General features: G+C 47.8%; 1 protein-coding gene across 1 annotated transcript in view; it reads left to right on the top strand.

Annotated features, from left to right (window-relative positions):
• Positions 1-294: 294 nt before the first annotated feature.
• Positions 295-14851, top strand: part of LOC144596373 (ceramide synthase 6-like) — a 140419-nt gene continuing 125862 nt past the window's right edge. Inside the window, exon 1 of the mRNA XM_078404630.1 lies at positions 295-430. Within this exon, the coding sequence (XP_078260756.1) occupies positions 295-430 (136 nt within the window). The remainder of the gene's footprint in view (positions 431-14851) is intronic.

Genomic DNA, 14851 nt, shown 5'->3' with positions numbered 1-14851 from the left:
CCCACTAGTCTTTGATTATTCCACCCTGGGGATAAAGGTTCAGACGGTCCACCCTATCAATGCCTCTCATAATTGTATGTAGTTCTATCAGGGACAACCCACAACCTCTGGCATTGCAGAGAAACCAATCCAAGTCTGTCCAACCTCTCCTTGTAGCTGAAACCCTCCCATCCAGGCATCATCCTACTCTGCACCCTCTCAGAAGCCTCCACCTATCCGTAATGGAGGACCACAACTGCATGCAATACTCCAAATGCGGCCTTAGCAGCAAGCAGGGTGTTAGCCTGGTACTCAATGGCAAACTGCAATGCAGACATTTTATTCCCCATATCCGGAGTATCACGGCTGCAGAGCCTTGATTCCCCAGCAGATGGCAGTCCAATGCCATCACTGGCCGGCCAGTGCACAGACATAGCAGAGAGATGTGGACGTAAGGAACTACTGCAGATGGAGAGCAAAGTCTGTAGAAGGGTCTCGAACCTCCAGAGATGCTGCCTGTCCCGCTGAGTTACTCCAGCCTTTTGTGTCTATCTTTGCCAGCAAACTGCAGGTGCTGGCGTACAAAAAAAAGACACAAAGTGCTGGAGTAACTCAGCGGGTCAGGCCTTATCTCTGGAGAACACGGATAACGCAATGTGCAAAACCTTGCAATCATTAAAGGGCTGAAACAAGGAACTGCAGGTGCCGGTTTACAAAAAAAAGAAAAGACAAAGTGCTGGAGTAACTCAGTGGGTCAGACAGCATCTTTGGAGAAGATAGATAGGTGACATTTTGGGTCAGGACCCTTCTTCGGACTGGTTGTAGGCAGTGTGGGGGAGGAGGACAAACCCTGGTGAGTGATAGGCGACTTACCAGGGAACCAACTTGGCCAGAGGTGGGTCTCAAGCCGAAACATCACCTGTTCCTTTTCTCCAGATATGCTGTCTGACCCATCGAGTTACTCCAGCATTGAGTGATAGGTGGACAGAGGTGAGGGGGGGGGGGTGGGGGGGTTAGATAGACAGGTAGCTGGACAAAGGCCATGACTGGAAAACGTTGCTCCCTTTGGCCTCAGGCAATGTTTGATGATGTTGCTCTTCACTGCCAGGGCCTCACCTCCCCCTCCTTACCACCACCACCACAGGGCCCTGCTGCAAGGCGGCACGGTGGCGCAGCGGTAGAGTTGCTGCCTTACAGCGAATGCAGCGCCGGGGACTCAGGTTCGATCCTGACTACGGGCGCCGTCTGTAAGGAGTTTGTACGTTCTCCCCGTGACCTGCGTGGGTTTTCTCCGAGATCTTCGGTTTCCTCCCACACTCCAAAGACGTACAGGCATGTAGGTTAATTGACTGGGTAAATGTAAAAATTGTCCCTAGTGTGTGTAGGATAGTGTTAATGTGCGGGGATCGCTGGGCGGCGCGGACTCAGTGGGCCGAAGGGCCTGTTTCCGCGCTGTATCTCTTAACTAAACTAAAAATCAAATTTCTGAAAGTGGAAAGTCCTTTCCTGACAACCGCCAGCCTGACTGATGAACATAGAACACAGAAGGTATTTATTCACAAAATACTGGGGTAACTCAGCAGGTCAGGCAGCATCTCAGGAGAGAAGGAATGGGTGACGTTTTGGGTCGAGACCCTTCTTCAGTCTGAAGAAGGGTCTCGACCCGAAACGTCACCCATTCCTTCTCTCCTGAGATGCTGCCTGACCTGCTGAGTTACTCCAGCATTTTGTGAATAAATACCTTCGATTTGTACCAGCATCAGCAGTTATTGTCTTATACAACATAGAACACAGAACAGTACAGCTCAGGAAAAGGCCCTTCGGCCCACAATGTCTGTGCTGAACATGATGCCAAATTAAATTGATCTCTGCCTACACAATATCCATATCCCCTCATTCCCTGCATATCCATGTGATCAGTCTGAAGAAGGGTCTCGACCCGAAACGTCACCCATTCCTTCTCTCCAGAGATGCTGCCTGTCCCCGCTGAGTTACTCCAGATTTTTGTGTCTATCTTCGGTCTAAACCAGCGTCTGCAGTTCCTTCCAACACTGCCTAGCAAAAGGCCACTTAAACACCAAGCTCGTATCTGCCTCCACCACCAACCCCCGTAGAACGTTCTAGACCCCCACCACCCTCTGTGTAAAAAGAACTTGCCCAGCACATCTCCTTAAAACTTTGCCCCTCTCACCTTAAACATATGATATCTAGTATTGACATTTCCACCCTGGGGGAAAAGGCTCTGCCTGTCTACCCCATGTGCGCCTCTCATGATTTTATATACTTCCATCAGTTCTCCGGCCTCCAGGATTCCAGAGAAAGCAATCCCAGTTTGTCCAACCTCTCCCTGTGTGTGAAACCCCTCTGATCCAGGCAGCATTCCGGTAAACCTCCTCTCCAAAGCCTCCTCATCCTTCCTGGATTTTTTTTTTTTTTTTAATTAATTTCCCAGTCAATCCAATACACAGATTGACCATACAGTTGTGAAAGTCAAATAGTGCAAAATCATTGTATCAAAAATAAAACAATATAATCACACATGATATTTTCTGACCGAAAAAAAAGGTGCAGGCAGAAGCCGAAGTTTATTGTGCCTACCCTTAATACTTAACAAACACAACATCATAAGTCAGAAGCAGATAAACAAAACATAGAAAGAAACACAAATATAGTCAAGTACCCGTGGGCAACCAGAACTGCACTCAAATGCATAAATACCTCTTCAAATCTATCTTCAGTCACTTCACTGCATAAAATAGATTCTTGTTTATGGGCCGAAGGGCCCTTTCCTGTGATGTGCGGTGTCAGGTAGTAAGTGGAGGCTTTGGAGAGGGTGCAGAGGAGGTTTACCAGAATGCTGCCTGGATCAGGGGGTATTAGGTGCAGGGAGAGGTTGGACAGACTTGGATCATTTTCTCCGGAACCCTGGATGTTGACAGGGGGAGTTTAGTTTAGTTTAGAGATACAGCGCGGAAACAGGCCCTTTCGGCCCACCGGGTCCACGCCGACCAGCGATCCCCGCACACTAACACTATCCTACTAGGGATAATTTTTACATTTACCAAGCCAATTATCCTACGTCTTTGGAGTGTGGGACGAAACCATAGATCTCGGAGAAAACCCACGCAGGTCACGGGGAGAACGTACAAACTCCGTACAGACAGCACCCGTAGTCAGGATCGAACCCGGGTCTCCGGCGCTGCATTCGCGGTAAGGCAGCAACTCTACCGCTGCGCCACCGTGACGCCATATATAAAATGATGTAGTATTTTGTGTTTAGTATAAAAGTATATAGGAGTATTTAACATTCTGAGAGGTATAGCTAGGGTAGATGGTCAGGAACTTTTTCCCATGATGAAAATATGAATGATTTGAAGGCACAGGCTTTAAGGTGAGAGAGCAAATTTAACAGAGATGTGCAAGGCAAGGACTTTACACAGAGAGTGGAGGGTGCCTGGAAGGCGCTGCCAGGGGTGGTGATGGAGGAAGATGTTTAAGAGGCTTTTAGATAGGCATCTGGATATGCAGGGAATCGAGGGATATGGATAACATACAGGCAGAAGATAGTAGTTTATCCTGGCCTCATGTTACATTAATGACTTGGATGAAGGGATTAAAAATACCATTAGCAAATTTGCAGATGATACAAAGCTGGGTGGCAGTGTGAGCTGTGAGGAAGATACAATGAGGTTGCAGGGTGACTTGGACAGGTTGTGTGAGTGGGCGGATGCATGGCAGATGCAGTTTAATGTGGATAAGTGTGAGGTTATCCACTTTGGTGGTAAGAATAGGAAGGCAGAGTATTATCTGAATGGTGTCAAGTTAGGAAAAGGGGACGTACAACGAGATCTGGGTGTCCTAGTGCATCAGTCACTGAAAGGAAGCATGCAGGTACAGCAGGCAGTGAAGAAAGCCAATGGAATGTTGGCCTTCATAACAAGAGGAGTTGAGTATAGGAGCAAAGAGGTCCTTCTGCAGTTGTACAGGGCCCTAGTGAGACCTCACCTGGAGTACTGTGTGTAGTTTTGGTCTCCAAAGGATATTCTTGCTATTGAGGGCGTGCAGCGTAGGTTTACTAGGTTAATTCCCGGAATGGCGGGACTGTCATATGTTGAAAGACTGGAGCGACTAGGCTTGTGTACACTGGAATTTAGAAGGATGAGAGGAGATCTTATCGAAACGTATAAGATTATTAAGGGGTTGGACACGTTAGAGGCAGGAAACATGTTCCCAATGTTGGGGGAGTCCAGAACAAGGGGCCACAGTTTAAGAATAAGGGGTAGGCCATTTAGAACTGAGATGAGGAAAAACTTTTTCAGTCAGAGAGTTGTGAATCTGTGGAATTCTCTGCCTCAGAAGGCAGTGGAGGCCAATTCTCTGAATGCATTCAAGAGAGAGCTAGATAGAGCTCTTAAGGATAGCGGAGTCAGGGGGTATGGGGAGAAGGCAGGAACGGGGTACTGATTGAGAATGATCAGCCATGATCACATTGAATGGTGGTGCTGGCTCGAAGGGCCAAATGGCCTCCTCCTGCACCTATTGTCTATTGTCTATTAGCCAAGTATGTTTTGCAACATACAAGGAACTCCATTTGCCGTACAGTCATACCAATAAAATGCAACAGGACACACTTTAACATGAACATCCCCCACAGTGACTCCTCCACATTCCTCACTGTGATGGAAAGCGGAAAAAGTTCAATCTCTCCCTTCTTTGCCCTCCAGCGGTCGGGGGCCTCTAACCTTCCGTTGACAGAGAATTCCACAGATTCACAACTCTCTGACTGATAAAGTTTTTCCTCATCTCCGTTCTAAATGGCCTACCCCTTATTCTTAAACTGTGGCCCCTTGTTCTGGACTCCCCCAACATTGGGAACATGTTTCCTGCCTCTAACGTGTCCAACCCCTTAATAATCTTATACGTTTCGATAAGATCTCCTCTCATCGTTCTAAATTCCAGTGTACGCAATAAAGTATGATTATGGTTGTGATGATTATGATGAAGGGCCTGTTTCTGCGCTGTATCGTTCTATGTTCCCGTTTCATTTTGTTAATGATGAATTCAAAGTCTACACTGAGTAGAAGCTCTCAGAGTACCAGTTCAAGAGGTGCCACTCTAATGGTGTTATTTTATACAGCATTATTCCAAACCGGGTGCAGTAACAGGTTTTTGGCTCATTGGCTAATTGCATCATCCTTCTTCGGCCCCCTCGGTCATGGCTGACCGTGGGTGATGCATCCTAGTTGGCTGCTTGCTCCACACCTCGGCTAGAGCAGCGTCGCTTGTGGCTGAAGAGACCAATGCGGGAGTGACAGTCTCTGTGGCAAAGGTCACATTTGTGTGTGGTCTCTGGTCTGTTGAAGTTGCTGCGCTCCTTTCTGCGTGCCCGCTTGTCTGCCACTGCGTTCATCAGTTTCTCTTCCCCCGTTGTGAGATGTTGGTTCAGGGTCCCTCTCCACCTCCTGCGGTCAGCTGCAAGGCTCTCCCAGGACTCCACATCGATGTCGAGCACCTTCAAATCTCTCTTGCAAACATCCTTGTAACATAGCTGGGGGCGGCCGATGGTTCTCCTCCCAGATGTCAGCTCTCCATAGAAGATGTCTTTTGGAATACGGCCATCCTCCATGCGGTGGACATGGCCCAGCCACCGCAGCCTGTGCTGCCTGAGTAGAGTGTACATACTCGGAAGGCCAGCGCGAGACAGAATCTTGGCGTTGGACACTCTGTCTTGCCAGGATATACCCAGGATACGGCGGATGCTTCTAAGGTGGAAGGTGTTGAGTCTTCTCTCCAGTCTGGCATATGTAGTCCATGTCTCACTGCCGTACAGCAGCGTGCTGTTGACACAGGCGTTGTAGACTGCTATCTTTGTCTTCACTGTCAGCTTTGGATTGGTCCACACTCGAGTTGTGAGGCGAGCGAGAGTTGTAGCTGCCTTCCCGATCCTCTTGTCAATCTCTGTGTCCAAGGAGAGGTTGTCGGTGATGGTGGAGCCGAGGTACGTGAACTGATGGACGGCATCGAGTTCGTAGTCGTCGATGGTGATGACAGGCGGTGCCTCTGTATCCTGTCCCAGGACGTCCGTCTTCTTCAGGCTGATGGTCAGCCCAAAGTCCTTGCAAGCCCGATGGAAGCGGTCCATCAATGACTAGTTCCTGCTGGGTGTGGGACACAACTGCTGCGTCATTGGCGAACAACACGTCTCTGATGAGAGCTTCACGTACGTTTGTCTTGGCTCGGAGGCGGGTGAGGTTGAAGAGCCTGCCGTCTGATCTAGTACGCAGGTAGATCCCCTCTGTTGCATTGCTGAAGGCAAGTTTCAGGAGCAGAGCGAAGAAAATCCCAAAGAGTGTGGGAGTGAGGACGCAGCCTTGCTTGACGCCACTGCGGATGTCGAAGGGCTCCGAGAAACTGCCATTGAACTGCACTGTCCCCTTCGTGTTGATCTGGAAGGATTCTATCATGCTCTGCAGTTTTGGTGGGCAGCCGATCTTTGGGAGAGCCTTGAATAGGCCATCTCTGCTGATTGCATCATAAACTACAAATAAACTTCAGTTAGTTCTCATCAAGCTTTGATCATCAGGGAACTGTATAAATATCTGGTTATAATGATGTATGAAAATATATATTTCACAGGTAATCTCTTACGGCCTGTATTAGAATATAATCTGTGCTTGGAGCAAAGGCAGGATACAACATGTCAGTGAATATTGCCTTCATCGAGAATAAATTTAATAACATTGGCTTAAAATAGTACCACACTAAATAGATTCTACTCCGATGCTTTGCATTCACATCATCTCAGCCACTTTCCAAAAATACACACACACAGTTTCAGACATGGCAGATGAATATTCATCAGAATTACTCATTTTAACACTTGCATGCTGACTAGTGATGAGTATTGTACAGAAAGGAGCTGCAAACGCTGGTTTAAACCGAAGATCGACACAAAAAGCTGGAGTAACTCAGAGGGTCAGGCAGCATCTCTGGAGAGAAGGAACGGGTGGCGTTTCGAGTCGAGACCCTTCTTCAGACCTGAAGGTCTCCTATTCTTTTTCTCCAGAGATGCTGTCCGACTCGCTGAGATAATCCTGCTTTTTATGTCGATCTTTAGTGATGCGTACTGTTGCCCAGTAAAAACAAGGAACTGCAGATACTGCTCTACAAATGAAAACACTAAGTGCTGGAGTAACTCAGCGGGTCAGGCAGCATCTCTGGAGAACATGGATAGGTGACGTTTCACAGAGTGCTGGAGTAACTCAGCGGGTCAGGCAGCATCTCTGGAGAACGTGGATAGGTGACGATTTTGGGTCAGGACCCTTCTTCATCAAAGACCCTCACCACACTGGCCACGCTCTCATCTCCTTGCTACCGTTGGAGGAAGATGTAGTCTGAGGAAGGGTCCCGACCCAAAACGTCATCTATCCATGTTCCCCACAGATGCTGCCTGACCCGCTGAGTTACTCCAGCACTCTGTGAAACGTCACCTATCCATGTTCTCCACAGATGCTGCCTGACCCGCTGAGTTACTCCAGCACTCTGTGAAACGTCACCTATCCATGTTCTCCACAGATGCTGCCTGACCCGCTGAGTTACTCCAGCACTCTGTGAAACATCACCTATCCATGTTCTCCACAGATGCTGCCTGACCCGCTGAGTTACTCCAGCACTCTGTGAAACGTCACCTATCCATGTTCTCCACAGATGCTGCCTGAGACCCTTCTTCTTCAGCACTTTGCGTCCACCTTCGAGATGATGAAAGTGATCCAGGGTGAGGGGAAGGACTTTTCAAGGCAGCGCAATCTCAGAATTATCTCAAGCCTTTCACCATCGCAAGGTAGCAACACCATGCCATGCACAGGTCCAGCACCACCATCGCAGAGTGTCTGAAACATCTTGGTCCTCCACCGCACGCTGCCAGACAACAGGCCATTTGGGAAGGCAACAGTGAATATCAAGGCTTTCAACAACCTCTTCAATAAGCTTGGAGCTGCAAAGCCATCCAACCCACAGTGAATCTCTAGTCTAAAGCAAAGTCTAAACCTCTAGAACCATTTTTTCAGCGCACAGCATGTGACGTATCAGTATTAATGCTGTATTAAGAGTAGCAGGATTGCGGCAGATGACTTTTGAATTTGGAAGGTGAACGTCACCCATTCCTTCTCTCCAGAGATGCTGCCTGTCCCGCTGAGTTACTCCAGGTTTTTGTGCCTATCTTCGGAGTAACCCAGCATCGGCAGTTGTACACATTCCTTCACATTCGGTCTTGGAGTATGTGTTCACAGATCCTTAAAGACAGCAGGTCAGAACAATAAAGTTGTTAAAAGGAGATAAAAGATGCATTGGGGTTAGGGGTTAGGGTTGGGTTAAGATGCTGTTCTTTATCAGACAAGGCAATGAACGTGACTGGAGGTAGGTTATGCTGGAGCAGTCTACAACACCAGTTAGGTGACTGTGTATGGGTCTGGTCACCAGATTACAACAAATATATGATTCTACAATGAAGAGTGCAGGGTTCATGACCAATGGACCAGGACTGGAGGAGTGCACCTGTGAGGAAGGGTTGAACAGGCTGGGATCGTTTTCTTTGGAACAGCGGAGATCGAGGGGAGATTTGGGGTCTTGGGGCCGTCATTGGTTGTTTTTAAAGTGGAGATTGACAGATGTTTGATTAACACAGGTGTCCGGGAGAAGGCAGGAGAGTGGGGTTGAGAGGGAATGGTAGATCAGCCATGATTGAATGGTGGAGTAGACTTGATGGGCCGAATGGCCTAATTTTGCTCCTATGTCTTACGGACATATGAAGTTAACAGGTGTGTGAATCTTCCAGGAACGTTCAAATGTGTGAATTGACCTTCATGGAGTAAATAGGAAGGACTTCACAAGTCAAGTTCACGACTTGAAACGTCATCTGTCCATTTCCTCATAGTTCTCTTTTGCATTTAGGCATTTCATTACTCAGCGAACCACTGTCCCTTGTTTCCATGGTGACGTTCTTCTGACCAGCTTCTGAGCTGTGTACTTTTGTAACGTTGTCCTGAGACAACTCTTTGCGTACTTTCTGTATTGTATACAAAATCAAGGAGTATCGCTGTACATGTGACAATCACGTGTTGTTAAATTGTACCTTAATAGCGCAAAGGGGAAGATACAGAATGCAGAATATAGATCTCAGCATTGTAGCGCATCAGTTCCAGAGACAAAGTCCAATGTCAACAATGGGGTGCAGGTGAATCGGACAGTATCCTGGCTTATGGAAGGACCGTTCAGAAGTCTGATCACAGAGGGGAAGTCGCTGTTCCTGAGTCTGATGGTGCCCATTTATCTGCAAAAAAAACAGATTACTGATGCTGGAATCTGGAACGAAACACAAATTGTTGGAGTAACTCAGAGGGTCAGGCAGCATCTGTGGAGGGGATGGACAGATGGCGTTTTGGGTTCAGGACCCTTCTTCAGACTGTTGTCCCACAGTTTAAACTAGATGTCAATACTCACAGAACAAATTCTAGAACTACCAATTTGGAGCACAGGAGGGTGAGGGGTGATCTGATAGAGGTGTAAAGAATCTGGAGAGGAATAGATGCACAGAGTCTCGTGCCCAGAGTATGTGAAGCGAGGACCAGAGGACATAGGTTTAAGGTGAAGGGGAAAAGGAATCTGAGGGGTAACTTTTTCACACAAAGGGTGGTGGGTGCATGCAACAAGCTGCCAGAGGAGGTAGTCGAGACTGGGATTAGTTAAGAAACAGTTAGACAGGTACATGGATAGGACAGGTTTGGAGGGATATGGACCAAACGCAGGCAGGTGGGACTCGTGTAGCTGGGACATGTTGGCCGGTGTGGGCAAGTTGGGCCGAAGGGTCTGTTTCCACTCTGATTCACTCTGTGATTCTATGACTTGAATTGAATTGAATTCTATGCAATCTCGAAACCCCCTCCCTCACGCGCATCCTCATTGACGTTGGAGTCTCCAAGCCATAGGCTTCATTGTCTGAAAGTGGCGGCAAGGTGGCGCAGCGGTAGAGTTGCCGCCTTACAGCGAATGCAGCGCCGGAGACTCAGGTTCGATCCTGATTACGGGCGCCGTCTGTACGGAGTTTGTACGTTCTCCCCGTGACCTGCGTGGGTTTTCTCCGAGATCTTCGGTTTCCACCCACACTCCAAAGACGTACAGGTATGTAGGTTAATTGACTGGGTAAATGTAAAAATTGTCCCTAGTGTGTGTAGGATAGTGTTAATGTGCGGGGATCGCTGGGCGGCGCGGACTCGGTGGGCCGAAGGGCCTGTTTCCGCGCTGTATCTCTAAATCTAAAAAAATCTTTAAAAAGTGTTCCGTCCTTCAGCTTAACCTCTGTCTTGTTTAGCACAAGGCACCTGTGCTTGGTAAAGTCACCAGCAATACACTCTGGCCACATGATACATTATGCCTCCTGATCGTTAATAATCACACAACAGTGTTTAGAGTCATAGAGTCACACAGCACGGAAACAGGCACTTTGGTCCAACTTACCCATACCGACCTAGGTGCCTCATCTACTTTGGTCCTACCTGCCCACATTTGGCCAATATCCCTCCACACTGGAATTTAGAAGGATGAGAGGGGATCTTATCAAAACGTATAAGATTATTAAGGGATAGGACACGTTAGAGGCAGGAAACATGTTCCCAATGTTGGGGGAGTCCAGAACCAGGGGCCACAGTTTAAGAATAAGGGGTAGGCCATTTAGAACTGAGATGAGGAAAAACATTTTCAGTCAGAGAGTTGTGAATCTGTGGAATTCTCTGCCTCAGAAGGCAGTGGAGGCCAATTCTCTGAATACATTCAAGAGAGAGCTAGATAGAGCTCTTAAGGATAGCGGAGTCAGGGGGTATGGGGAGAAGGCAGGAACGGGGTACTGATTGAGAATGATCAGCCATGATCACATTGAATGGCGGTGCTGGCTCGAAGGGCCGAATGGCCTACTCCTGCACCTATTGTCTATTGTCTATTGACGACAATGACCACGACAATACCGAGTCAGTCGAGATTACACCGTCTTCTGAAACATCGTGAAATTCCCACGCTGTCAATGCTTCTCCGGCGTCCTAATCATGTATAGGCTTTCAGAAGGCAGTGGAGGCCAATTCTCTGAATGCATTCAAGAGAGAGCTAGATAGAGCTCTTAAGGATAGTGGAGTCAGGGGGCATGGGGAGAAGGCAGGAACGGGGTACTGATTGAGAATGATCAGCCATGATCACATTGAATGGTGGTGCTGGCTCAAAGGGCCGAATGGCCTCCTCCTGCACCTATTGTCTATTGCATTTGACCCGAAACGTCACCTATTCATTTTCTCCAAAGATGCTGCCTGACCCGCTGAGTTACTCCAGCTTTTTATGTCTGTCTTCGGTTTAAACCAGCATCCGCAGTTCCTTCCTACACAGTTTGAAGAAGGATCCTGACTTGAAACGTCATCTGTCCAGTTCCTCCAATGGTGTCGCCTGACCTGCTGAATTCCTCCAGCACTTGGTGTTTTTCCACAAGATTCCAGCATCTGCAGTTCCTTATGTCTTCAGACTACATTTACAATACAATACAATACAATACAATACAATACAATATATCTTTATTGTCATTGTACAGGGGTACAAAGAGATTGGGAATGCGCCTCCCATACAATACAATAAATTAATTAGCTAGTCAGTATTAATTTAAACAACCCAACGAAACAAATTAGAACAGTTTTAAAACAGAATAAAGTGCAAGTAGATTTGTGCCGGTTCACTGTGCGATGTGACCATCCGGCTCAGCAGGACCGGTTCATAGCAGCTATAGCCCTGGGGATGAAGCTGTTCCTGAGTCTGGAGGTGCGGGCGTAGAAGGCCTTGTATCGTCTGCCCAATGGAAGGAGTTCGAACAGACTGTTGCAGGGGTGTGAAGAGTCTTTGTGGATGCTGGTGGCTTTTCTGAGGCATCGTGTGTTGTAGATGCCCTCCAAGGCTGGTAGCTGTGTTACTTTAGACTTTGGAGATACGGCGCGGAAACAGGCCCTTCGCCCACTGAGCCCGTGCCAACCAGCGATCATCCCAAACACGAACACTATCCTACACACCGGGGACAATTTACTGAAGCCAATTAACTTACAAACTTGCACGTCTTTGGAGTGTGGGAGGAAACCGGAGCACCTGGAGAAAACCCACGCAGTCACAGGGAGAATGTACAAACTCCTTACAGACAGGATCGAACCCGGGTCTCTGGCGCTGTAAGGTAGCAATTGTGCTGCTGTACCACTGTGCCTTGATCAGGGCAGACTAGGACTGTATCGCTTGAAGCACAGGAGTCATAGAGTCATAGAGTGACACAGTGTGGAAACAGGCCCAACTCGCCCACACCGGCCAACAATGTCCCAGCTACCCTAGTCCCACTTGCCTGCGCTTGGTCCATATCCCTCCAAACCTGTCCTATCCATGTACCTGTCCAACTGTTTCTTAAACGATGGGATATGCCCTTCAGATTCCTATTAAATCTTTTCCCCTTCACCTTGAACCTATGTCCTCTGGTCCTCGATTCCCCTATGGGTAAAAGACTCTGTGCATCCACCCGATCTATTCCTCTCATGATCTTATACATCTCTATAAGATCACCCCTCATCCTCCTGCGCTCCATGGAATAGATACCCAGCCTACTCAACCTCTCCCTATAGCTCACACCCTCTAGTCCTGGCAACATCCTCGTAAATCTTTTCTGAATCCTTTCAAGCTTGGGCTTTGGGTGATTTTTCAGAGGTACGTAAAATTATGAGTGGACTTGATAAGGTGAATATTATTCCCAGGTTTGGGGAGTCAAGAACCATAGGACACAGGTTTGAAGTGAGGGGGAGATATTTAATAGGAACCTGAGTGCATCTTTTTCACTCAGAGGGTGCTGGGTATCACAATGAGTGGTGGGTGTATGGAACGAGCTGCCGTAGGTGGATGTTGAAGCTGGTACTATCACAAGGTTTTAAAACATTTAGACAGGTACAAGGATAGGATAGGTTTAGAGGATGTGGGCCATTCTTGCTATTGAGGGCGTGCAGCATAGGTTTTACTAGGTTAATTCCCGGAATGGCAGGACTGTCATATGTTGAAAGACTGGAGCGACTGGAATGTTGGCCAATGGAATATTGGCCTTCGTAACAAGAGGAGTTGAGTATAGGAGCAAAGAGGTCCTTCTACAGTTGTACCGGGCCCTGGTGAGACCGCACCTGGAGTACTGTGTGCAGTTTTGGTCTCCAAATTTGAGGAAGGATATTCTTGCTATGGAGGGCGTGCAGCGTAGGTTCACTAGGTTAATTCCCGGAATGGCGGGACTGTTCCGTATGTTGAAAGGCTGGAGCGATTGGGCTTGTATACACTGGAATTTAGAAGGATGAGGGGGATCTTATTGAAACATATAAGATAATTAGGGGATTGGACACATTAGAGGCAGATAACATGTTCCCAATGTTGGGGAGTCCAGAACAAGGGGCCACAGTTTAAGAATAAGGGGTAGGCCATTTAGAACGGAGATGAGGAAGAACTTTTTCAGTCAGAGGGTGGTGAAGGTGTGGAATTCTCTGCCTCAGAAGGCAGTGGAGGCCAGTTCGTTGGATGCTTTCAAGAGAGAGCTGGATAGAGCTCTTAAGGATAGCGGAGTTAGGGGTATGGGGAGAAGGCAGGAACGGGGTACTGATTGAGAATGATCAGCCATGATCGCATTGAATGGCGGTGCTGGCTCGAAGGGCTGAATGGCCTACTCCTGCACCTATTGTCTATTGTCTATTGACTAGGCTTGTATACACTGGAATTTAGAAGGATGAGAGGGAGATCTTATCGAAACGTATAAGATTATTAAGGGTTGGACACGTTAGAGGCAGGAATCATGTTCCCAATGTTGGGGGAGTCCACAGTTTAAGAATAAGGGGTAGGCCATTTAGAACTGAGATGAGGAAAAACTTTTTCAGTCAGAGAGTTGTGAATCTGTGGAATTCTCTGCCTCAGAAGGGAGTGGAGGCCAATTCTCTGAATGCATTCAAGAGAGAGCTAGATAGAGCTCTTAAGGATAGCGGAGTCAGGGGGTATGGGGAGAAGGCAGGAACGGGGTACTGATTGAGAATGATCAGCCATGATCACATTGATTGGCGGTGCTGGCTCGAAGGGCCGAATGGCCTCCTCCTGCACCTATTGTCCATTGTACAAGGATAGGATAGGTTTAGAGGGATGTGGGCCAAACGTAGGCAGGTGGAACTAGTGTAGATGGGGCATGTTGTTGGACAGGTCCTGTTTCCACAGCGTAAGGCTCTAAATTAACCTTTCAGGAATAATAAAGCCGAAACAGAAAGGGTTTATAAACAAAAAACAAAGAAAAAATCAAAACCTGGAAATAGAAAAATGTAATCCAGTTGTATTTATTTGGTCAAATGTGCTTTATTGTCACGATTGGGGTATTGTGGTGATCCAAAAGGTGTTGTCATTGTTAATAGAGTAACATCATTGAATGGAGACAAAGGTGGGGATTGTATGGTGCTGGTCTCAGCATATTTTACCATCTTTATCATCCCTGCAGCTGGTGAACAGAAAGGTCATATTTTGTTATAAATATGCATTGGAAATATCTTTTCATGGCCCGACTTGTAGGTGGAGCGGCGACGCAGGCGTGTGTGTGACAGTTTTAGCGACCAATCTCTTGGTCTTGGGTGGATGGTGTGTGACACTTCCCGGTGGAGGGAGGGAGGGAAGGAGACAGTGGGTGAGAGGAGAGAGGGAGAGAGAGAGAGAGAGAGAGAGGAGAGCAGGGATCCGCCGGCTGCTGAGGAATCAGGCCAAGAGCATCTAGAGAGGAACCAGGGACAACACTGGGAGCAGAGGGCAG

The sequence above is a fragment of the Rhinoraja longicauda genome, chromosome 8, assembly GCF_053455715.1.
Source record: "Rhinoraja longicauda isolate Sanriku21f chromosome 8, sRhiLon1.1, whole genome shotgun sequence".
Taxonomy (NCBI): domain Eukaryota; kingdom Metazoa; phylum Chordata; class Chondrichthyes; order Rajiformes; family Arhynchobatidae; genus Rhinoraja; species Rhinoraja longicauda.
The sequence above is the reverse complement of the archived record's forward strand: the minus strand, read 5'-3'. Positions and strand labels throughout refer to the sequence as shown.